Source organism: Monodon monoceros, unplaced genomic scaffold (assembly GCF_005190385.1).
Source record: "Monodon monoceros isolate NGI ecotype Baffin Bay Population unplaced genomic scaffold, NGI_Narwhal_1 Super_Scaffold_18, whole genome shotgun sequence".
In the NCBI taxonomy this organism is placed as follows: Eukaryota; Metazoa; Chordata; class Mammalia; order Artiodactyla; family Monodontidae; genus Monodon; species Monodon monoceros.
In genome coordinates, this window is record NW_021703774.1 from 126,756,936 (window position 1) to 126,781,766 (window position 24,831).

Sequence of the window (24,831 nt, forward strand, 5' to 3'; positions counted from 1 at the left end):
CTCTTTTTTTTTTTTTCTCTCTTGCGGTACGCGGGCCTCTCACTGTTGTGGCCTCTCCCGTTGCAGAGCACAGGCTCCTGACACACAGGCCCAGCGGCCATGGCTCACGGGCCCAGCCGCTCCGCGGCATGTGGGATCTTCCCAGACCGGGGCACGAACCCGTATCCCCTGCATCGGCAGGCGGACTCTCAACCACTGCGCCACCAGGGAAGCCCCCTATTTGTAGTTTTTTTAAGGAACCTCCATACTGTTCTCCACAGTGGCTGTATCAATTTACATTCCCACCAACAGTGCAAGAGGGTTCCCTTTTCTCCACACCTTCTCCAGCATTTATTGTTTCTAGATTTTTTGATGATGGCCATTCTGACTGGTGTGAGATGATATCTCATTGTAGTTTTGATTTGCAGTTCTCTAATGATTAATGATGTTGAGCATTCTTTCATGTGTTTGTTGGCAATCTGTATATCTTCTTTGGAGAAATGTCTATTTAGGTCTTCTAGGCTGCCTGTTTTAAGCACGCAATCTTGGACACCACCACAAGGGGTCAGACCTCCTCCCCTTCCCCCTCTTACTCCTCCTCCACCTCCCCTTCCCCCTCAACTTCCCCCAAAAGGCTGCAGTCCCCACTTGACTTGTTCCTCAGGGGCTCTTGGTCCCGATTCTGGATTATTCTAACCAAGACCAGATACATAATTTGCAAGGCCTAGTGCAAAATAAAACAGCACGTCCCTTGTTCAAAATAATATTAAGAATTTCGGGACTGCAATAGCAGAGCATTAAACCCACCGTGGAGGCAGGGGGCAGGGAACCTATTCAGTTGCACAGGTTGCATACCCACAAAGCCGATCCTGATTCTAACCTAGCTTCTACTTCCCTAGATCAGTAACAATTGTACAAGACACAGAAAGGTGCTTGACAGCTTCCTGGACAATGATTCTTCTGTTCTTATTTTCTAAGGATCAGGAGACCTACTGCTTAGGAGACAGCTTCTCTGTTTAATGAGTCAGTAAGTTGTGAGCTTGTAAGATGGATGAAGCTGCCCCAATAGCCAATGCTGACTTTCTCCCTTTCTGTTAAATGATTTCCGATGATTACGTGGTACTGTTTTCAGCGAAAAAGATTCTGGTAGTCTGCCCTCCGAAAGGTCATTGTTAAGACAGAGAACATGGTGAGAAAAAGTCAAGGCTATAATCAGCCCAACTTTACAAAAAAACAAACAAAAAAAAACTGCTACTAAATTTAACATACAAAGCTTGTTCAAAAAACAATAAGAACAATAGCAAACTAAAATTATTATTATGTAAGTACTATAACTAACTACCAGCGACTACTCTAAATCCTTTACAAAGATTTATAAATCTTCACAAAAACCTTAGATGCAATATTAGAAACCACGCTCACTTGCTTTCACAGAAGGGCTTGTTTCACTCACCCATCTCTTGTGAAAAAGTTTATCTATAAAGAGCTGAGTTTCAGGTGGAGGGAGAGCCATACAAGCAAACAAACCCAACTACTTGTTTGACCTTGAACAAGTCCCTTTCCCTTGCTGGGCCAGGTGTGCTCACCTGTAAATAAGGTGAGTGGCCCAGAAGCCCAGAGGTCCTCCTGACTCTGCAAGTCTGTGACTCCTTCTGCAGGAATGCAGGAGAGTGTCCTCCTCTCCACTCAACATTCCTGCATGTGCTACCCCAGAGCATTAGATGGACAAGCCACAAAGTCTAGCACAGCAGATATAAACCTGGCCGGCAGCCCAGACACCTGAGGTCTAGTCCTAGGTCTACCCATCACTCCCTCAAGGTATGACTTGAAACAAATCATCACACCACTCTGAGCTGCAGTTTCCTTATCCATAAATTTATTAGCAGATACCTAAGGTCCTTCTCTGTAAGGCACAATGCCTGGTATCTAGAAAGTTCTCAATGTTTGTTAGTTGTTTTCATCATATTGTTATCAATTATTATTCCCTATTCCAGTAGTTCCCAACAGTTTCAAGTAAGAAGACTCCTTTTAATGCAAAAAATCATGGAGACTCCCCCTCCCATCTAATAGGTTTAACATTTAGTATCAATTAATTAGTAAAATATGGAATATCAAAAAGTCACTACGAATTTTTATTCAGTTCATCAGAGCACCATTCATATGTGGTGCTTGAAAAATATGAAATATTATTTGGCAATCATTGATGATTCCTGATTCTCAGAACCCTTAGGATGATTCTGAGGACCAGAGCTGAGTGCCCTGTGCCACCTGCCAGCTCAGAAGGTCCAGTCCATTGCCAACCCAAACCCCACCTTCAATCACCTTGACTTCCCAGCTCCTCTTCCCCTCTCTCACTGCTCTTACCACACTACCAAGACCTAAAATACAAGGCAAAAAGAGAAATATGTATATACAGATTTTGGAGCTGAATAGATAACTATTTGCCCATGTTTCTGCCTTTAAATCTTTTTTTCTCACAGAGTACACTTTTGCAGGGTAAAAATGCTTGGCCCAGTCCTGAGTAAACTCTTCATAATTGGATTTTACTATATATTAGGAAAAAATACAAAATACTAGAATATTAGAACAGGAATCGTTCTTTAAAGCAATGCTTATTCAATTTTAATTTGCATACAAATCACATGGGGATCTTGTTAAAATGCAGATTCTGATCCAATGGTTCTGGAGAAGAGCCTTAGACTCTCCATTCTTACCTAACAAGCTCCCAGGTGACACAGATGCTGCTGGTCCACAGAGCAGGGTCCAGTCCCACTGCTTTGAAGAAGAGAACTCGAGGATCAGAGAAGGCAAATGTCTTGTCTGCAGTCACACAGCTAGTTAAAGCCAGGGCTAGGAGTTGAATTCAAGTTTGTTGACTTTTAGGCCAGAGCTCTTTCTGCTATGCCCTAATGTCATCCTTTCTCCCTCCCCAAAAAACAAGTTTCTAAAAAAATCTCATTTTCTTACACCACACACACATATAAATAGACACGCGCGCGCACGCACGCACGCACGCACACACACACACACACACACAAACACATTCCCTAGAGGACAGAGGCTAAATCATAGTCTCTCCCTCAGTTTCCAGCTCAGAGTCTTACAAACAAAAGATACTCAAAATAATCTGTGTCAGTGGGTTAATCTGATGGGGTGGAGAGCCATATTCTAACTAATGTCTTTACCTTTTTTTCCCCTTTTTGATTTCTTTAAAGACACACTTCTGATCAGCTAACCCATGTCTCTAAAATTGTCTGTACCTATATACTCTCTAAGTTTTCCCTAGAGATACTTTTCTAAATTAAAAATTAATTTACTGCGAGAAAGTTCAAAACAAGCTATTATTCTAAATCAACATTTAGGGAGGAGCTAAGGGGTTTTTATCCCAATACCAGCAGGGATTTTATGTCCCTTGAATATCCTTTGCACTGGACCATTTAAGGCACATGAAGTGTTTGAAGAGTTGCACTTAGCAGCCTAAGTGTTCAAACAGGATGGCTTTAAAGCCTCCCCCGCCCTCCCACCGTTCAGAAATCACTCACAAGCCTCCTGGGGCTTTCAACTGTATTTTAACAATCCGAAGAGTTCGAGAAATCTTCCTCCATGAAATTACTTAGCACAGGCCCAAGTATATAGTATGTCCATGAAAGTGTCGCATCCACCACCTAGAGTCACACGTTCTCCAGGTTTTCAACAGAACTTTGTTTAAAAGGACAGAAAACATAACCTCAAAGGGAAGAAAAATTGGCAGCATTTCGGCTGTCTCACATTCTGATTATATTCTACCACTTGGTTAAAATTAACAAGTTTAGTGCAAATACTTTGGGTTTGGGTCTTGCCACACTTAGGAAACCAAGAGGACGGAGAGGTAACACTTAAAGGTAAAACTAATTTTCCCCCTTGCAAGAAGAAACAGCAGCAAAGCTCCCAAGCCGCAAGAGCTCCTCTCAGTGGGGCTTCTGATGGTTTCTCACTGGAGGAATGTAATCCATCAGTCCCCTGGAGCTCTGGCCTGGCTGCCACCCCTCCCACTCAACCTTCCTGAACCTGCCCTTTCAACCACAAACTCCCCTTCCTGGCACGCAGGGCTCTGGCTCCCCTTCACTGTACACCATCGGGGCCAGTGTTCTGACGGTTCTGCACATGTCCAGGCGGCCTCATGACAGCAAATGACAGCCTCGTCTAGGGGCCACCACTCACCGTTCATATTCCTCTTAAGGCATAAACCAAGACGGATTCTAATTCCTCTGGTTAGTTGTCTCTCCGCATCCCTTCTGCCCACCGCCACAGGTTCCACGTCCAGGAGCCCCTAGAAAATGGATCATGTTTTGCTCCTGATGTATCCCCGGAGCCCAGCACAATCCCTGGCGAGTAGTCAGGATTTAGAAAATGCTAACTCTTTTATCAGATAATATTGGTATGTTTCCTCCACTTCTCCCTTCTGGCTCTCTGCTTCTTCCAGTAGGCATCTTAAAAAGGTTTTAGAGCTGGAAGGGACAGTCAGGCCATCTTATTTTACAGATGAGGAATTCAGCTCAACCTTCAAGGGATGCGGTGTCCCAGTTAGCGGTCCAGCTGGACAGAGCCTCTCCAGCCTCTGCCGTCCATGGCAGACCCACCCCAGTCCCTCCTCATTCCCTGTCTCCAGGCCAGGGAGCAGGGCTGGTGGGCCACCACCCCACTCAGCAGAGAAGGAGATTTGTTCGTTCGGCTCAGTGCTGGAGGGCAGGAAAGCCGAGTTCCACTCCAGACTCCAGCACTGAGGAATTTTAAAGGGTTAATTCTGACCAATGTCAGCGTGGGCCTCAGGCTTCTCACCTATTACATGGCAATCTGACCTCAGAGTTATTGATGTTTACTGTGTGGGCTCAGTACTTGCCAGGCATCTGGGAGCAGTGTGTAAGTTCATCCTCACCAAAGGCCATGAGGTAGATATGATTAGCACCTAAGTTTTATAGATGGGGAAACTGGGGCTTTGAGGTTTGCCCAAGGTCACAGTGAGCTGAATGGGTTCACCTGACTCCCAGGCCAGTATTTTGACTTCTGTCTCATTTCACTTTCTCAGGGGCCCCTTTAACTATAAGAAGCTATGACAGTGAGGAAGGCCTTCATGGGACAAACAGGAGGCTCACCCCCATGCTTCCTGTCCCAGCAATCACTCCTCGCCCTTACCTAATTGCATTAGCGGCAGTTCTGCCTAATCCTAGGTGCACACAGTGATAGACAGCATTCTTTCCCTGGGGCTCCGCTTCTCCTGAGATTAGCCACCATCCCCAGGAGGCTGTTATCCCAACCCCAGGGAAGGAAGGAGCTTATCACAGGAAGCCACTGTCACGCTGGGGGAAATAAAACGCAGACTGCACAACTCGGGTGTGATCACAGGCACTGGATGTGATGCCAACTGGATGGGTGCACACCTGCCAGTTGTCAGCAGGTGACAATGAAGCAACTACCACCTCTGCATTGTCTGGAGGTGCCAAGTAGGACAGCAGCAAGCACTCAAATTAGAGATCGTATCCTGAGCATGTCCTAAGAGCATTCCTGAGAGCAAATTCCCAACATCTGGCACTGTGCCTGGACCGGAGCAGGCGTTCCATCAGTTGACAAACAAATGAACTTACTGACCCACCGCCATAGTTGTGGAAGCAAAGCATTCCTCACCAGAAATAAAAGTGAGTACCCAGGCTCACCAGCAATTATTCGATTTGAGATAAGTTCCTCCTCCTCAGTTTTCCCATTCTACAGCCCCAAATAATAACACGCATCTCTCCAAATCCCCCGGGATTTACCCATTCATCCCACAGGACTCTCTAACAAAGGCACAGAATAATTTTTAAAGGTACAGTTATTTAGGGTCACTTACTTAAAAGTTATTGAGCACCTACTATCGACACAAAGCAAAATTAGAGAAAACTGCCATAAAATTCTAGGTTTGGGGATGACAAGAAGGCTGGGATTATGGAAGACAGTGGACTGGAAGTTCTAGGACCTCAACTGATTTCTTTAGGAATGTGAGAAGCCTCGCCACCAACTTCACCTCATAGTTCCTTAATCTTTCAGCAAAATGCTTGCCAGTTCTATTGGATACTGAAATTGATTCACCATCAAAGACATCAGCAGAAAATGAAATTTCAGAGAGGGAACAGAGGAAATCATATAAGTTGCAAGCTTCTATTTCTCTCTCATTCACTCTCTTTTCAAGAGGTTAGGAAGGAGAATTGGTATACTAGTGTAGTAGTAGTAGTAGTAATAATAATAATGGAACATTTTCATGCTGCTATGCATGGTGATATGCAGTTCGCAACATCGTTTCACCATATACAATATATGTAACAATATACATATTTCTCAATATACATAGCAATCATCTGAGATTTTATCAGCCCATTTCACAAATCAGGAAACCGAGGCCCAGAAAGGTTAAGCACCTTGCCCAAAATTGCACAGCAGATGAGTGGCAGGCCAGGCCCAAATTCAGACTTTTTTTCTCTCCAAACCATGCAGTCTTTCCTCTGTGCAGGGCTGCCTCATACACCCTCATATAAATGAGAGCTACTTCTTCCCCAGTTATCTGAACGCTTGACTTGTTGCTGAGGATGCCTTAGTTTCCTCATCTAAGAAATGGGTATAATAATAGGGCGTACCTAATGGGGTCATTGTTAAGTGATGCTTGAATATTGCCTGGCACACAAATGTTACTAGTGGTAACAGAAGCAATTGCTGTTGGATTGTTCATTGAGAACACACTCCCACTCCAAGGCTTTTGTACACACTAGTCCCCTCCTGGATGTCATCCCTCCCCCGCCAAACACACACACACGGCCACAGTGCTCATTCCTTCACCTCCTGCAGGTCTCTGCTCAAGAGACACTTTATTATAGAGCCTTTCCTACCACCCTATACAACAGGGCCCACCCCACCCCATCACTCACCCCATCACAAGTTCTTTTACTCTGTTTCATTTTTCCTAGCACTTTCTCTCACCTGATAAAGCATTTATTTCTTTATTTTCAGACTCCCTCCTGAAGAGGGTCTTTGTTTTACTCACTGCTTCACCCCTGGCATCTAAAACAACGCCAGCCACATAAATATTTGTTGAGTGATATAAAGGAAGCCTCCTGGATCCATTCACCAAGGAATGGAGACAAATTCTTGCTTGTTATCTGACCCTTCAATCTCAGATAAGACTTTAAAGTTTACAATATATTTTTACTTTCTTCGTCTCCTTTAGTCTTCCATAATCTTCAGGGATGGAGTTATAATCCCCACTGCAGAGATGAAGAAACTGAGACCCCAGACCTCAGAGCAGAGCAACTTTCCAGAGAGGCAGAGGCCTGGGCTGGCTCCTGAGCCCTATCTCCATCCAGCACTTAAATGTGGTGGGTCTCAGCCTCCCTCTGAGTTGTTCTGGCCATGATGGAGCAACTGAGTTCCCAAGAAGGGCTGGCTTACAGAGAGGGGCCCGGGAAATGGCTTTTATCACCTAGTCAAGCACCAGATATCACAGAAGGTAGACTTTTGTAAACACATTTGTCAAAATAAACCCATCTATTATTATCGATAATATAAAAAATGCACTATGGGTTATTGTTTTAGGGCCTCCCAGACACATGTTTTCCAGGGGAGCACCGCCCCCCCGAGACACCTTTCCTGACTCCCCCCTCCGCCAATCCAACCCAGCGCCTTGCTTAGCTGCTCCGTCCTCCACACTTCCAGGACCTGTGCCCCTGCCTTACTTCACAGCCATCAGCTTTCAAGGCCAGCCACAAGACAAGCTCCCAGGAGAAATGCCTGGAGCCCCAGGCCCCGACCCAGTTCCTGACTCCCAGCAGACCTCCGTGTGCATGCGGACCAACTATCCCCATGAAAGCCACCCAGCAGGGCAAGAAATAAAACAGCCCAGGCCTTTCTCCTCCTTCACTACTGCCTCCCGCCCCAAGAAACCCAACTGAAGTTTTTTGTTAAGCTCTCTTTTCTCTCTCCTGCTTGAAGGAAAGGAGGCCTGGCCTGAAGCAGATGGTTCTAGGGATTTAAGAAGAGGTGCTGTGGGAAATGCAAAGACAGGCAGGCCTTTCTGGCCATATTTGCATCCAAATTGCTTGCGAGTTCAAAATTTAGAGAATTTTTTCCCCTCTGCTTACTAAGAGAAAGTAAGAGCTCCCCAGGGGATATTTCCCTAGGAATGAGAACTTTCAAATTTCCTGGAGAAAGAAAGGGGAGGGGAGAGCAGAAGGTCAAGAAAGGGGACCAGGGGAGGGAGAAGAAGGATGCTCAGTCAGGGAAGAATCACTGGCCGCCCCCATCCTCAGGCGGCCCTCATAGCCCTGACCTGCCTGTGGCCTCAGGCACTGTGCCCTCTCCCCTGTGGCAGGATGCCAGTATTTCCCACATCTTCTCTCAGAGTATACATGAAAGAAGAGAAAGAGGAGGACCTTAAGGGAGAATTTTAATTTGTTGCCAATTAAGGACAGAGTGACCCTAATTTATGGCAGCGGAACCCAGAGTTATCACAGATCTTCCATCTTGGGAAAACAGCTCAGCTCTCGGCTGCCCACTTCTCCCCTGCAAAATAGAGCCCACAGCAGGTTTGATTGAGTCCAGACTGGCTTTTTATGGGGTTAGATTCCTCATCTTTTGGAAGAGATCGCCTTGAGATTTTCAGCTGTTCAAAGATGCCTTTTCAAATTGCTAGACAGTAATAGCAAAACCAATTGGAATGTTCCCAGTCTCTAGGAAGTAAGGACAAAGCTTAGTAAAAGTAAGTAGAGTTGATTCAGTTGGCCCCTAGGCACCAGACTCAAACCCTACCCTATGGAGCGTCTGATCCGGTGATAGAGGAGATATCACAAAAATAATAACTGCACAAATAAATACCTAATTAAAACTCGTAATGATGAATATTTTTAAATACAGGGTGCTATGAAAGCAAGTAGGGTGGGAGCCCAATCTAGTCTGGTCAGTCAGGGAAGTGACGTTTAAGCCAGGGCCGAAGGACTGATGGGCTGGGGAAGGATGTTTCTGTGGGAGGGGACAGCCCATACAGAAGCCACTGTGTTGCAAAGGGGTCCCATGACACCCGAGAGGGGGCGGCAGACAGACTGGGAAGGCCTGCCTGAAAGCCCTGTCAGAGGCTCCTTGATAATATGTTTGGGGATACCCTCACCCTTTCCCTCCCCCCACTTAATTTCTTTAAGACAAAGTCTTTAGGTCTTCATTTCCTATTGCACCAACCGCTGTGAACTTCCTTCTGGATACTATACCTCTCTTCCTCTTTGCCATGGACACATTTTCATTTTGACCTTTTGCATTTTCAGAACAGCTCAAACGTAATCAGTATGTCTTGGGCAGTGCCCAACCCTAGCAGTGAGAAGCGTTCGTGTCCCCGCTTGCTGACTTGGACCACTTAGGACACTGCATATTGGAGAAAAGCAAATTAATATCGGCTCTCCACGTCAAGCTCCACCTCCTTCAGAAACCCTCCCAGTAATTCCGAACAATGCACACCTCTCTCCTCCTTGATCTACAAAACTTACCGTGTGCACCTTCCTCGTGGCACTTAATTACATTGATTTTAGCATTCCCTCAACCCATATTTGGTGATTTCCTATCAAGTAAAACATGCTCAACTAGACAGTTGTTAACAAAGATCTGGTCCCTGCTCATGAAGAAGTGGGTAGAATGGAAAGTGGCTGGTTCTATGACACAGGGGAATTTGCATAATATCTCTGAGCCTCAGTTTCTCTTGGGAATAAAAGTGTGACCTGGGCTTCCCTGGTGGCGCAGTGGTTGAGAGTCCGCCTGCCGATGCAGGGGACATGGGTTCGTGCCCCGGTCCTGGAGGATCCCACATGCCGCAGAGCGGCTGGGCCCGTGAGCCATGGCCGCTGAGCCTGCGCGTCCGGAGCCTGTGCTCCACAACGGGAGAGGCCACAGAAGTGAGAGGCCCGCATACCGCAAAAAAAAAAAAAAAAAGTGTGACCTCCTCTTATAAATACACGTGTATTCAAAACACTATCAGAGGTTATCTCTGAGGGATAGGGTTGTGGCGAATTTTGTTTTTGCATTACATTTCTGATTTTGTTTTTAGTGAACATATATATTCTCATGAGACAAAAAGCATTCAAATTGTTTTCTTTTAGGTTAAAAAAGACAAACCACTTCGTTTTCTTGTGAGGATTAGCAAGGTATGATGTGTTCACGGTCAGGACACAATAACCTCACCCACAGCAGAGTCTATGGGCTCTGAGCAGAAATTCTGGGAGAGACGGAGGAGAGACTGGACCCCTGCCACACCTCTCAGTAGCGCCTGCTCTGAATGTCAAAGTCATTCTCTCCTACAGGCCAGCTTCGTTCTGGGGTAGAGACATGGCTGAGGGCATCTCTCAGCTTCCCCACCCTAAAGGGGCTACCCCTAAATCCCAGGGTTGGACTATGATTAGCCCATCATAGTGAGGCTGGTGGGCAGGGGTTATGATTGGCAGTCTCCCCATAACAAGGCTGGAGTGTGGACAAAAGCAGCTTCTTTTCCCAGTTGACAAAGGGGCAGAAGGAGGAAGTAAGGGGAGAGAAGTTTAATTCAGGGCAATAATTTTGGAAAGACAAAATAATAGGATTCCACCGCAAAATACAGAATGCCTTGCTAGATTTGTTGCCTGTAGTAGATGCTCAATAAATGATGGTGACTATCATTACACCACTAACATTGAGGTTTGGGCTAAATCAGCATAAATGAGTGTGACTTAGGAGGCTTCTGTGGGAATGCTGGTTGAGGGCACCGGGGAAAGAAGGGCAGAAGGGTGGACTCCTGAATGTGGGAGCACTGGGGGTTGAAGAACAAGATTTCAGGGAGGGGCTTCCCTGAAGGCGCAGTAGTTGAGAGTCCTCCTGCCGATCCAGGGGACACGGGTTCGTGTCCCGGTCCGGGAAGATCCCACATGCCACAGAGCGGCTAGGCCCGTGAGCTATCGCTGCTGAGCCTGCGCATCCGGAGCCTGTGCTCCACAACGGGAGAGGCCACAACAGTGAGAGGCCCGCGTACGCCAAAAAAAAAAAAGATTTCAGGGAGGAGAGATGGACAGGAAAGAGCTTGAGCCAGATGTGTGGAGGCGGGGAGGGAGGGTGCTAAGTACACAGATTCTAGAGGCTGCATGATAGAGAAAGGGGCCTAAACAAAGGCCAGAACAGTGAGTTTGATTCAATGAGTTATTCTCATGCCATATGGGGATATCAATCTTGTCTCCCTGACAAAAACAGTAAACTTCCTACAGAAGAGAATCTAGCCGTGTATTTCTCCTGCATCCACTTTAGTTGCTAAACAAATATTTAACCAAGTGGAATCGCCAGTGACTTCCTGGGAGTTTACACAGGACATGTCACTCGGCGGGTAAGGAGCTGTGCCTCCTGGGTCCCTTCTTTCCTTCTCTCCTCTACACCAACACTCAGCAGACAGAGCCACTGGCCTGTTGATTTGATTCCGTGAGTCTGAGGGAAGCCACCTTCACCAGCATCCTGGACTGGTCGAGAAACTTTCTAAACCTGAGCCCTGAGGCTGAGAGGTAGGAGGGTTATTTATAAAACATTTTGACTAACGTATATATAGTTTTAATCCCAACACATCCATAAAATCTGACAATTACTCCTTTAAGAAAAAATCAAGTTGCAGCCAGTGTAAGGGAGCAATGCATTACTTTCATCTTGGGGAGGGAAAACAATCAGTGCTGGACTCTCTCTACCCCTTGACTTAACTACTCCTTGCAAGGCACAGTCGGATACGGTGACTTGCTGACAGCTGGTAGAACAAACTGGGCATGCTCAGCTCAGATCCTCCCTTGCTCACTGGGTAGGAGAGATGCCCTTTACCAGGTGGCCCCTGGGAGGCCCCCACTGCAGGTTCTGACCATCTGAAGACTACCTGGCCATAAGCAAAGCCCTTGATTCCTTGGCTTAGGGACACCAGATGTGAGTGGGCAGAGCGTGCTATGAGCAGCATAGAGAAAGAGAAGGTAACTCACCAGTAGATTAAGAACATCGTCAAAAATTGTTACTGCTTGTTGTCAGCAGTCTACACAGCTAATCTCAAATAGGCAATATTTTGCGACTGAAAGTTCCTAGATGACACACGGCAATTCTCTGAAGGAAGGAGGTAAATAGCCACCATGGAACTAAGCATTACTTTCTTCAACACTATTTTTTTTTTTTTTTTTGTGGTACGCGGGCCTCTCACTGTTGTGGCCTCTCCCGTTGCGGAGCACAGGCTCCAGACGCGCAGGCTCAGCGGCCATGGCTCACGGGCCCAGCCGCTCCGCGGCATGTGGGATCCTCCCGGACCGGGGCACGAACCCGTGTCCCCTGCATCAGCAGGCGGACTCTCAACCACTGCGCCACCAGGGAAGCCCTAAGCACTACTTTCTTAAGGCACGCCTTTCAGGGGAGCCCATATGGAGAAGCATCACACTGAACATTCAGGTAGGGAAAAGAAAAACAACAAGTCCTCTGCAGGAAATGTGAAAATTATGTAAAAACTATGACATACCAGATCGGAGTGAAATCCAAGAGGTGAGGATATAATCTCTCTCGTGGAGAAAAAGTGAAATGAGTTGCTGTGATGGATGCCTAACGCCATCAGGAAATGGTGTCAATTTTCCTGGAAGAACAGATAGGAGCCTTCCAGGAAATCTAGGATTTCAGGCAGCAGGATCTGTTCTTACCTCAGGATGTTCAATCTTCACGAAGCTTAAGAAAGGTCCCCATCCTGAAGAAATATTAATATAATTATAACCTAAAAGTTCTAGGTGCTAGGAAGGTCTGCCCCAGGGATGATTATATTATAAAAGAAAGGTTCTGAGGTTTAGAAATTTTGCTCCGTCATGTCCTGGGAAAATCTCAAAGGAGGCAGTGCACTCTTGCATTTAATTCACAGGAGTAGCTGCAAGCACATACTGAACACCACCCAGGCACTGTACATGCACTTCTCATGGTCCTCCCCACCCCATGCAGGTGGGCACCGTTATGCTTCCTGTTTTACAGGTGAGGAAGGTGAGTCTCAGCGAGGTCAAGTCATTTGCTGACCTGGCCAGAAATGGTGAGCCCAGTTTCACAGCAAGAACTTCTGATGCCAAAGCCCTTCTATCACTGGCTCCACTGCATGCTGCAATCACCAACCACTTAGGAAACTCCTTGTTTTTAAGTAACTTCTCTCAGTCTGTTTGCAAGTGAACTTTCTTAGATTACAGGAACCCTAGCTCCAGGTTCCACCCACAAATGCCTCACAACTATTTCCAAAAACCATAGCTGATTTGAGGAGAATCAGGCAAATTCATTTACTGGTAAAACTGCAGTGACAAGATGTAGAGTCACGAATTCCAGTTTCTTAATTTTTTTTGGCCACGCAGCTTGCAGGTTCCCTGCCCAGGGATCGAACTCGCACTCTTGGTAGTGAAAGCGCAGAGTCCTAACCGCTGGACCATCAGGGAATTCCCCCAGTTACTTAGAGCAGAAAGCCCTAAAGGCCTGAAGTCAAAGAGGCTGGGGGCTTCCCTGGTGGCGCAGTGGCTGAGAGTCTGCCTACCGATGCAGGGGACATGGGTTCGTGCCCTGGTCCGCGATGATCCCACATGCCACGAAGCGGCTAGGCCCGTGAGCCATGGCCGCTGGGCCTGCGTGTCAGGAGCCTGTGCTCTGCAACGGGAGAGGCCACAACAGTGAGAGGCCCGCGTACCGCAAGAGAGAAAAAAAAAAAAAAGAGGCTGGGTTTCAGGCAGGCTCCACCAGCTGTAGTGACTTTAGGTGAACTGCCAACCTCACAGGCCTAATTTTAAAAGGGAGAGAGAAAGAAAGAAATTCTATTTCATTGGAATATTTGAAAAATTAATGGTAATATACATGAAGTAATTTTGTAAGCTGCAAAGCCCTGTACAAATGGAGGCTTCAATTATAATTATTTTGACTCAGCTATTTGACTGGGATCTTACAGAGAATCTGAATCATCAGGTAGCATTTTTTTTTTTTTTGCGGTACGCGGGCCTCTCACTGTTGTGGCCTCTCCCGTTGCGGACCCGACACGCAGGCCCAGCGGCCATGGCTCACGGGCCCAGCCGCTCCGCAGCATGTGGGATCTTCCTGGACCGGGGCACAAATCCGTGTCCCCTGCATCAGCAGGCGGACTGTCAACCACTGCGCCACCAGGGAAGCCCGCATTTTTTTTTTTTTTTTAAATGAGATGTAAAATAGCCTAATGATCAAGGACAAAGCCCCGGACTCGGGACAACTAGGTTCAAATCCCGGCTCTCCCACTTAACTTGCTGTTTGATACTGATCAAGTTACCTACCTTCTCTGTACCTCAGTTTTCTTATCTGGAAAATGGAGCTAATAATTAGTGCCTACCTCATAGGGTTTCCCCGAAGACAATTCAAGTTAAAATAGTTAAAGAACTTAAAATGTTTCTTGGCACACAGGATTCTTGACGTGTATTACTCAACTATCATGATGTTCATCACGCAGGCAAAAGGTGGACTGAGATTTAGTAACCTTCACTACAAAACAAAACTGCTGCAGCAGAGGAAATAAGATACATGATGCCCTTGACAAGCAGCCCTGAAATGTACTGGATTTTTAATGCTCTGGGACGCTCTTTTGGAGAGAAAAATAAGTTATCAGGCTTCCAGTAAAACCCTGCTTCTTCCTCCCTTCCCCTGCTCCTTTCATACGCAAAAAAACCATGAAGGCACCACTCAAAGCCCTCTTTCCTAGGCATTCTGCATCTGTAATTGCCAACTCTGCGCTCTCTGGCTGCAAAGTTATTTCACAAGTGTCTATTTTACTGCCCCTAAGAGGTAAACTCTACAAGGGCTAGTCATAGCTCTTCTAAAATCCCCACAGTGCTGAGCACAGCGCTACAGACACCGTTTGTGTGCCATAAATAATTGGGGAAGGGGTTGAATTCACTGGAAGGAGCTCAGACTCCCTGCAAAGTGGTCAGATGCAAGCTAGGTCTGAGCCTCTACTCCTCCTCCCAAGCCCACGGCAGATGCTGCTATCAGACCACAGCCTTCCCTCCCAGAGACCCTGGAAGAAACCTCAGAATCCTCTTCAACGCTGCACCACAGGCAGCCAATACAAATTGACTGGAAAGATGAACCCCTTTTGCCATTTCTGCTTCCTAGGCACTCGTTAACTGAGTCTCTATAGCACTGGGACTTTACCACTATTATCATAACTACCACACTCTGCTGTGCAGAGCTGTTGACTTGTATGCCTTCAGTGACTTTCAAACTTTTGATCATGAGAGCTCAATAATAACCGAAATCAGCACTTACCAAACTGAAGCTAAAGTTTCCCAAAATACTCACCAGATTAATGTAATGCACTCTGATATTTCCTATTATATTCTATCTAAAAATAGTGATTCAGACCCACAAAATTCATCTCATGGTGCACTATGGTTTACAACTATATGATAGATAGATATAAAATGTTAGCTATATAAATAATGTTAAGATAACACTAGCAGCTGTAACTGATAAGCCCTGAAATAGCCTTCACTTCAATAGAAGTTCATTTCTTACTCACATAAAACCTAAACAAGTGTGGACTGGCAGGTGGCTTCCACCGGGCAGTCATTAGGGTGGGTTTCAAGCTGTTTCCATTTTGTGGTGTCTTCAACACATGACTTCTAGAGTTCCCACAAACAGGATCATAGCAATCCTGCCTGGGAAGTTTTTTTTATGGATCAGGTGTACAGGTGACACTCATTGCTTTCAACCTCATTCCATTGGCTAATATTTAGTCACATGGCCTCCATTTAACTGCAAGGGACCTGGGAAATGTAGTCTAGCCATGTGCCCAGGAAGAGATGAAACAGATCTGATGATCAGCTAGCAATCTCTGCCACAGACCTGCCATTTGAAAAGCCCTCCACGGGAAGGACCTAGCCTTATTCACCTTTATGTCTCTAGTGACTAGGAAAATATTTGGCTCAAAGTAAGTGCATAGAAAAATGTATGATCAGAGAATGAATGGGGAACATGGCAGGTCCTGGCTAGAGTTCCAGAAGTGTTATGGTTTATGATTAGGCTCCAAACTCACGCCTGTGCAAATCCACCCCCCCACACACACACATCCTGCCCAAAGCAGAGCTGAATCCAAGAATCTGGATTAGGGCAGGTGGGGAAGATACCAGAGAAACTGTGCTCCCTTCTGTTTGGGGGCTGCATAGCCACTTACTCTTCCCACAAACCACACGCCTGTTGAAAAGGAGCACATCAGAACAATTAAGAGCACACAGGCTTTCGAGGCAGATTAATCCTGACCAGGCCTCTCTCTGGCTACAGAACTACAGCTGAGCACCCAGGATGCTGAGCATCTTCCATACATTATCTCATTGCATCCTCACAATAAGCCACTGAAGGGCACAGATTTCTCCCTCTGACCCTCCAATTCCCTGAGTGAGAATTAATGTCTTCTACCCCTGTGTTCCCAAAGTCCTTTTTTCATGACCCTTTCCTATAATTCACTTATGGGAGAGCCAGGTGGCATATGGAGGTACATATCTGTTCATCTTGTTTCTCCAATTACACTTCAAGGACAGTGGAAATAGCATACACTTGAGAGTCCAAATACCTAGGTTCAAATGCCAAACCCAACTTAATAGTTTTGTGAGGTTGGCTAAGACGCTTACCTCAATACTTGAGCCTCGATTTCCTTATCTGACAAATGGGGTCAGAAGTCCAACCTCAAGGGGATGTTGGGACATATAAACCTAATACCTATAAAGAACTATGCCTGGCACATAGTAGGTTCTTTAAAAAGTAAGAATGTCCCTCCTCTATCTCTCCTTGAGGGCAGTGATAATGTTTTACTCCTGGGCACAAACACCATATCTTGCATATAATAAATATAAAACAAATGTAAGTTGAAATGCATTAAATGACAAGCTTTACTGTTGAAAAATAAAAATAAAACCACAAGCCCGGTCTTGGTCTTTAGACCGCGTTCGTTTTTATCTCCCCTCCCCCTTCCCACACACTTCTTTACTCTTCTCTCTTTGGGTAACGTGAACTTTTTTTTTTTGTACTCAGAAATTTTAAATGGCTAACAGAGCACCTCAGGATTCTTTCCTCCGGCCATTATCCTTCTCTTTCAAGTTGTGCTCAGCAAGATTATTTGGATATTGGAGCTAAAAACGGTCAGATTACAAGTGGAGGTCCCTGAAATGTAACATTGCCCATTGCAGGATTCTGGAATTACACCAAGCACCAGGGAGGGGTTGCTCTTCCCCAAAGAGCTCACTGTTCTGAAAAAAGCCTTTGTTTTAAGGCTTTGCAAAACTGCCCTGTGGAATCTTCTCCAGTCCAGGTCCCCAGCACTAGCCTGGGACTGCTCACATCTAGAGTATCTATGTGCTCCCTGTAAAAAAGAACACTCAAGAGTCCTACCATCTTGAAAAAATTGCTGCTCTCTGAGTCTTGGTTTGTATCTCACAGCACGATGCTCATTGTTTTGGAACCACTTGTTCTGATTTCTCCAGCAAACCCTCCTGATGATAGCAGCTACTAGGTCTGTGGTGCTGTGTTAGGTGCTTTATGACAATTATCTCCTCTAATTCTTACAAAAACCCTGTGAGTCAGATATTACTGTTATCCCCATTTTGCAGAGGAGGAAACTGAGGCTCTGAAGGTCAAAGAACTTTGCCTAAGGTCACACAGCCAGCAAGCAGCAAAGCCCCATTTCAAACTCTAGTCTATCAGGTTCAAATCCCATTCCATTTCTGTTACTCCATACTGCCTCTTTAAAAGGCTATAAAAGAAGGTTCTTTCTGTACAGAAATACTTCAGAAAATAAACAGTTTGGACTGGTTGATCTTTAGGTCCCTTCCCCCTCTTAAAAAAAAAAAAAAATCTATGGTTCTATGAGAGAAGGAAAAAAAAAGGAAATGTAAGCAGGCCAAACATTATGAGGGTTGGCTTATCAGTATTTCATAACAGCTTTTGGATCAAAACTCTACAGAACCTTATTTATGGACAGACAGTGACTGTTATGCAGAACCTTTTTATACAACCTTTTCATCTGAGGATATTGTAGCCTTCTACTGCCTTTCTATTAGTGAGAGATGGGGTGTGAAATTTGCTGGCCCTGCCAACATTATCCCATTAAATTATCTGCCCTCTTTCAATGTAATTCACTCAGGGGCAACAGCTTGAGACTCAGGCCCTGTGGCTGTTCATGCCTGGGCGTTCTGAGGGGGGAGGTGTGAAGGAAAAAGTTCAGGCGGTGGTAGCATCCCAATGACATAACATCAATCCGCGTTTCACTGCCTTACCAAAATAAAGTGGATGCCACAATTACCCCATTCCTAAACAAACTGAAAACCCCAACCGAGCTTACTGTAACAAAGAGAGAGCCTTTTTACTGCTGTTTATTTTTATTTTGTATTCGTTAGCTTTTTAGATATTCCTGGCATGCAAGTCAGGCTCCGTGTAACAAGCAGCTGCATTTAGTTAAGGATCTCGAAGAGTTCCCCCAACCCAAAGCCCCCACCCCATCATCCCCCCCCTTCAACTCCAGAGAACTCTCTCAGAATCATAGAAGACTATTCCTTTCTGTCTGTCTACAGAACAGACCCTCCTGACACACCTTGGGGACTAGGTAAGGCCAAGCTGAGGCTCTTCTGTTTGAGAAAGAGTCCTCGGAGACTTGAGTGTTTCCCAGGTGGGGCTGGATTTGCGAGGGTCTGATCCACATCAGGAACTTGGAGTTGGCAAGCCAGCTCTCCCACTAGAGAACACTCTAATAAATCACCCCTTTTCAGCCTACACCCCACGTTGTACACCAAGATGCAAATACAGAGGCACTTCATCAAAATACATCTCATCGCTGGTTGGAAGGAATTGCCAGGCACACTCCTCAAACCGCATCCAAGGTGCAGTTCATTACAACAATATAATTCCTCCTGATCAGAAGTGCAGACTATAGAGGCCATTCCGGTCTATCTCTGAGTTACAGCAGGTCGTGCTCAGGCAACTCCAGCACAGGAAGGAAAACTGAAATCGGCTGTCTCCAGTCATTTATTATAACCCCTAGATATGGCTAAGAGAACATCCCTTTGCTGCTCTTAGAAAACCTGGGGAAAAGGCACCTTTGGCTCCTACATAACATAAAAATAGTGTAAATTTTAAGACTTAAACCAGGAGAGACTGTCTAGGGCAGCAGTTAGATAAGAGCATGAACTCTTAGCCTCTGTAAGGCCAGCAACGCCACTTCCTAGCCATGTGACCTTGAGAAAGTAATTTAACCTCTCTGTGCCTAAATCAAAATGAGCTAATTATGCCACCTCCCTCATAGGGTGGTTGTGAGGATTCAGTGAGTTAATACTTGCAAAATGCTTAGAACAGTGACTGGCCTATTGTAAGGATTATGCAAGTGTCTGTTAAATAAATTGTGCAAACACCAGCATCTCAGAATGCTTGGGTTCAGGGAAATACATTCCTGGTAGAGGTCAAAGGATTTGACACCATTCCTCAGCTTCTCTCAGGCCCAATAACAGCCGGGGCCTGGTGGGAGAGAAAGCAGAAAGTGAGGAGAGATAGAGGCCCCATGGATTGTGCAGATCTGGGCTAAGGCCCAGGACCCCACCACCACCACCAACCCTCAACCTTTTGCAACCTACCCAGGAAGGCAACTCATTGCCCCAAGCACCAAACACTCCAAATCAATGGTTCCTATTTTGGGGGGATTGCAGTTTCCTTAAAAAATCAGATTACAGCTAGAAACATACAACCACAACAATGCATATTAAATTTTGTGTATTATTTCTGGGGGGTTTCCTAGCCTTAATTTCAGGTACCCCAAGTTAAGACCCTCTAGGCTGGGTGCTCTTCTCCAGTACTTGCCATACATGGTTTCATTGAGATCTCATAACACTCAGGTAAGGCTGAGAAAAACTAATCACCATACCCAGTATGTGGCAGAGAAAAGATTCAAACCCATGTCTGTTAACTCCAACACCTGTGCTCATAACCATTAAGCTCTACTGTTCAGTTCTACTATACTTCCTTCATACTAGAAGATGAGACAAGAAAAGGAAAAATCCTTGAAAATACGCCATGTTGAGTTTTTAACTAGGAAAAGCAAATAACACAACAATTTTACATACAACCAAAAAAGTTATTCTCCATTCATTCAACAAAAATCTATGGCCCACTTACTATGTACATGTATAAACATATGCCATTTATATAGATATATATGTACATAATATATAGTCTACAGAGCATTCCTTTCTCCATAGGATGCTGGGTACAATTTTCAAAAATACTTGAAATGGGGTATGTGGTACCACCAAACCACGGCCAAGTTGAACACTAATGAATGCAAGTAACACACCATTTAGAAACTTTCAAGTCTCATTTGAGGCCTATGCTCACCACACCGGAGATGGAGAGAGGAAAATACAGACCAAGGTTAAGTTTGTAAAAGGACTCCTAACTAAATACCAGAAAGATAATCCCAGGTATCAGAATAGCAATACAGCCATCAGGTATACTGAATCAATATTAAAAATTAAATATTCCCAACACACTGCCAGAAGCAGTTGGACCACACCCCTTGTTAATTAGGCCTCTGTGTGGCTCCCCCAGGTAGGATTTTCAGGTGTCTCTAATAAAGATGCAGCTGGATGACTTGGTCTCCAGTGTTTTCACCAGGAAAGCTAACAGTCCTGTTGCCCTCAAGAGATTCTGATTCTAGAAGCCAACAGGACAGGCACCTATTAAAACATCATTGGAAAGTTTACAAAATGACAGCAAACAGTAGCAGGCCACCCCGCCTCTGACTCCTAGCAGCCAAACCACAGAATCTACAGGATTCTGAGAGGCCTAGGTGGGTTCTAAAGGCCCTGAGCTCTAGGTACAGTTATCACGGCTTCAGCTTCTTAGAGAGGTTTAGCTCCGGTTGGTAAAAGGAAGATGGGGAGAAAACAATGAACAGACCAGAAAAAGCAAATGTAAAGGTTTGCTCCTCCTGGCTAACAAAATAGAGAAATGATGGGAGAAATGCTGAGCACTTTTAAAATAAATAAATAAATGAAACATATCTCCCCTTAGGCTGATTTCCTGAGCCTCTGGCTGAGTTACCTTAAGAATCTTGGATCAGACAAGGTAAATCTGAGTTCCTCTAGAAGACTTCTCCCCAGAGAAAATATCAAGCATTCACAGAAATAGAAAGGGATTTATTAGACAATAAATAAGACAGTAATAACTGATTTTAGCTCAATATTGAAGAGCTCAGAATAGGCAATACTCTTTCTTTAAAAAAAAATTTCATGGGAGAAAAAGAAACAATTTTAATTCATACGCATGGAGGTCCCACAGAAATGGGACCTAAGAAGTGGTCAAAGCTGGCAGCTTTTATACTTTTTAGACAAAGAAACAATAAATTTGTGAGGAATTTTTTTAAGTTTTTTTAAGCCTGTAGACAATTAAGACAGAATTTGGGTGACTGCCAATAACAAAATTGTCTTACACTCAGCAAAATCATTGCCTGTACATTTATTTAAAGGCAGTTAACCAAGGAAAGGTGGACTGTACCCTCCCTCCCCCCTTCCCCCCCTTCCCCATGATCTAAAAGCAACCACCTTTGAAAGCTTATGTAGAAGTAGACTGAACAGAGGATATAACCAAAAATCAAGGCCCCACGCTAGGAGCCTTCCTTGCCTTAGCTAGAATCACCCTGGTTATCTCCACCTCAATTCACCGGGCAACCTGACATCAGAAGGATGTTTACAATGTTTTAGGCAGCATGGCCCCTTCTTTACTTTTCACCCAGGTGTGTGGCATGGAACCAGATGTTTGGCATCAACGAAGCAAACATCCATGTGACCAAGCTGTTTACATTTCATTAGGATTTTTCATCAAGAAGGTGCACTCCCTGCTGATGTACATCTTAATTACAATTAGGAGCTGTATTTACCCCGAGCAGCCTCCAGATTAGCCCAACCACACTATAGGATCAATTTCAGAATCATCCTCGGAAAATGTGGTTCCCACTTCCCCAAAGTCATCTCTAAGAAATCAAAATTCACCCACAACTTCCTTCCAGAGTGTGTTTTCTACTACGAAAAATATTAGCTAGATTTTATTCTAAACTAATTCTGCATAGTCCATGTAGCGAATAGATCTTTTCCCCTCAACTGCTAAATAGCCCAGAGCCTTTTTTTCCTAAAGCCAGCGTTAACTTAAAAATGAAAGATGCATGATAAAAGAGCATGGGTTGGGGCTTTGAGTGGGGGAGGGAAGAATCCAGGGGCTCCAGCACCCCCTCAAGGGATGCATGTTAAAAGTGAGGCCCAAGACCCTGGAGACTTTAATCAACTTTCCCCCTCCAACCTCCAAAGAATGAATCGGCTGTCTCCACAGGCGCAGCCGGGCTCTTCCCTCTCATTGTGTACCGGCTTAGACGCAGCAAGGATCCCAGCTTCCCGCAGCGAGCTAAGACGCTCTGGCTTTCGGTGAAGTCTTTCTCTAACTGTTGCGATTGTCTTTGGAGATTACCAAAATCAAGTATGCATTAGCTGTCTTTTCCCTCCTTGTTTGTAACACACACACACGCACACACACACGCACTCTGGAGCAGCAGGCCTCCTGTGACAGCACATTTTGCACAAAGTGGCGGCGGCGGCAGCGCACACGTTGTGGCCTCCATCGTGACCCTCCAGAAGGCCGGCGAGCCGGGGACGGTGGAGATGCGAGGCCGCCCGAGCCCCAGGAGGACAGGGCTTTTGTTTGGGTCGGTCTGCGGACAGCCTGGGCTCTCGCAGGCACCCCTGAAAATACAAACTCCCTTCTGGACCGCGCTCTCCAAGGCGTCTGCCATTTGGGAGCAGGATGGACTTGCCTGAACACCGGTTGGAGTGCGTTAGGGGTCCGGCGAGAGATGGGGGCGGACGAAAAGCATCCCATCGCCCCACGACCCCCAACCCCTCCACGCTTCCTGTCAGCGCTGACAACTGCAGCTGGGCGCCGAGGAAGAAGTCCCCGGGCGCACCCCCGGCCCACAGCGGGGCTCCCGGGTGAATCCCCTCGCCTGCCTCACCGGCGCCTGGAGTCGCGCTGGCAAGACCCCCGACGGGGCGCCGGCCGCCCCCCGAGGCGGGCGCGACGCTTCCTGTCTTCCAGCGCCGGGCGGGCCGGTGGGAGGGTGGCCGGGGTCGGGCGGGCCCGCGAGCCGGCCGATGCTCCTCTTACCTTGGGCAGCGGCCCCACGCGCCGCCAGCAGCAGCGCGGCCAGAAGCGCCAGGAGCAGCGGGCGCGCCCCGCGGCGGCGCGGCCGGTGCATTCCTCCTCTCGCGGCGGCGGCGGCGGCGGCGGCGGCGGCGGCGGCTCCCAGGCCGCGCGCAGAACATCCACGGGCTCTGCCCGGGGTCCCGGCCACCTCGTCCCGGCCGCTCTCCCCACAGGATGCCGGGGGCGTCTGAGAAGTTCTTTGTTCCCTCTAACCTGCTCCTTCGCCTCCGCCCGGCCGCTCAGGACCCCGTAAACGCGGTCCCTCCCCAGCCCTCTGGCTGCAGCCTCGCCGCGTCCGGACGGTCAGTTCAGTCCCGGGCTGTCGGGGTCGCACTCGCGGACTGAGAGTCTCGCCGGCTCGGGCTCTGAGAAGAGCGCGCCCTGCGTCCGGCGGCTGCCGTCCCGGGGCTCCCTCCGTGGCGGCCGCGGCGGCTCCTCCTGCTCTGCGCGCTCGCTCTCTTGCTCTCAGCCTCCCTCAACTTGTCACTTTCCACCAACTCTCCAGCCCAGCGGCCGGGCCCCGACCAATGGCAGAGGCGAGCCCAGGCCGGCGACCCAGCGCCCTCTGCTGCTGCCTCTCAACACCCGCACCCTCCCAGACGTCCCAAAAGTCGTTGCTCCCGCGCCTCCCCTGCCCCACGACAGCTCAAACCTGTGGCGGGACTTGAGCCCAGCGGGCCCTTGGGGCCATTTGACAGAAAGGGAAACCGAGGCTCAGGGACACTTGTCGGGCTTCGCAAACCGGTTCGTGGCTGAATCACTTAGGAGACCCAGATTCTAGCGGCCTCAGCTCTACCACTGTTAGCTGTGTGACCCCGGGTAATAGAACGTTTAGTGATACCATGCAATTTCCCTTCTGAGTTTCTCTTTGACCCAAGTGATTTATGTGTTCCCATTTTGTCTTCAATTTCTAGTTTCACTGCATCGAAATCAATGTCATCTGTACTGTTTCTTTATGGAGATGTATTGAGGATTTCTCTGTGGTCAGTTTTTGTCAGTGTCCCCTTGGTCTCTTGAAAGGTGTTTTTCTGTCTTCAGAATGTGGAGATAGGTGACTATCTCAATTTGACCTTTATATTATGTTTCTTCGGCCTTCTGTGTCTTTGCATATTTTTTCGTCCGGTTGCTCAGCCAAAGGGGTCATTAAAGTCTCCTACTAACAGTATGTTTTTGTCCATTTCTCCTGGTTAAGCGTTATGAATTTTGTGATACATAAATACTCATGACCTTGTAGAGAGGGCCTTTGATCATATGGAATGGTGAGCACCTGCTGGGTTCCAGGCCCTGCTTTAGGCTATGAGGATGCAAGAGCAAAAAGAGACACCAGTCAGTCTTGGCCTAGAGGAACACCCAGACGCCCACAGTATAGATAATCGTTTCTTGAATACCTCCTGTTTGCCTAGTGCTTTGTGTGCATTTAGCTCCTGAATCTTCCACTGACAGTTAAAAAAAAAGTCATTACAAATTTTTACATCTCTTTGCACTTTTACATAGATTATCCTCATAATACAGTCTTAGAGATTGAAATGCAAAAAAGAGTAAGTGACTTGCCCACAGTCACACAGACAATGGATG

General features: G+C 46.6%; 1 protein-coding gene across 1 annotated transcript in view; it reads right to left on the reverse strand.

The window, feature by feature from the left end:
• The window catches only part of ROR1 (receptor tyrosine kinase like orphan receptor 1), a 406,932-nt gene extending 383,191 nt beyond the window's left edge, over positions 1 to 23,741 (reverse strand). Inside the window, exon 1 of the mRNA XM_029228950.1 lies at positions 23,218 to 23,741. Within this exon, the coding sequence (XP_029084783.1) occupies positions 23,218 to 23,308 (91 nt within the window). The 5' untranslated portion in view covers positions 23,309 to 23,741. The remainder of the gene's footprint in view (positions 1 to 23,217) is intronic.
• Positions 23,742 to 24,831: the final 1,090 nt, after the last annotated feature.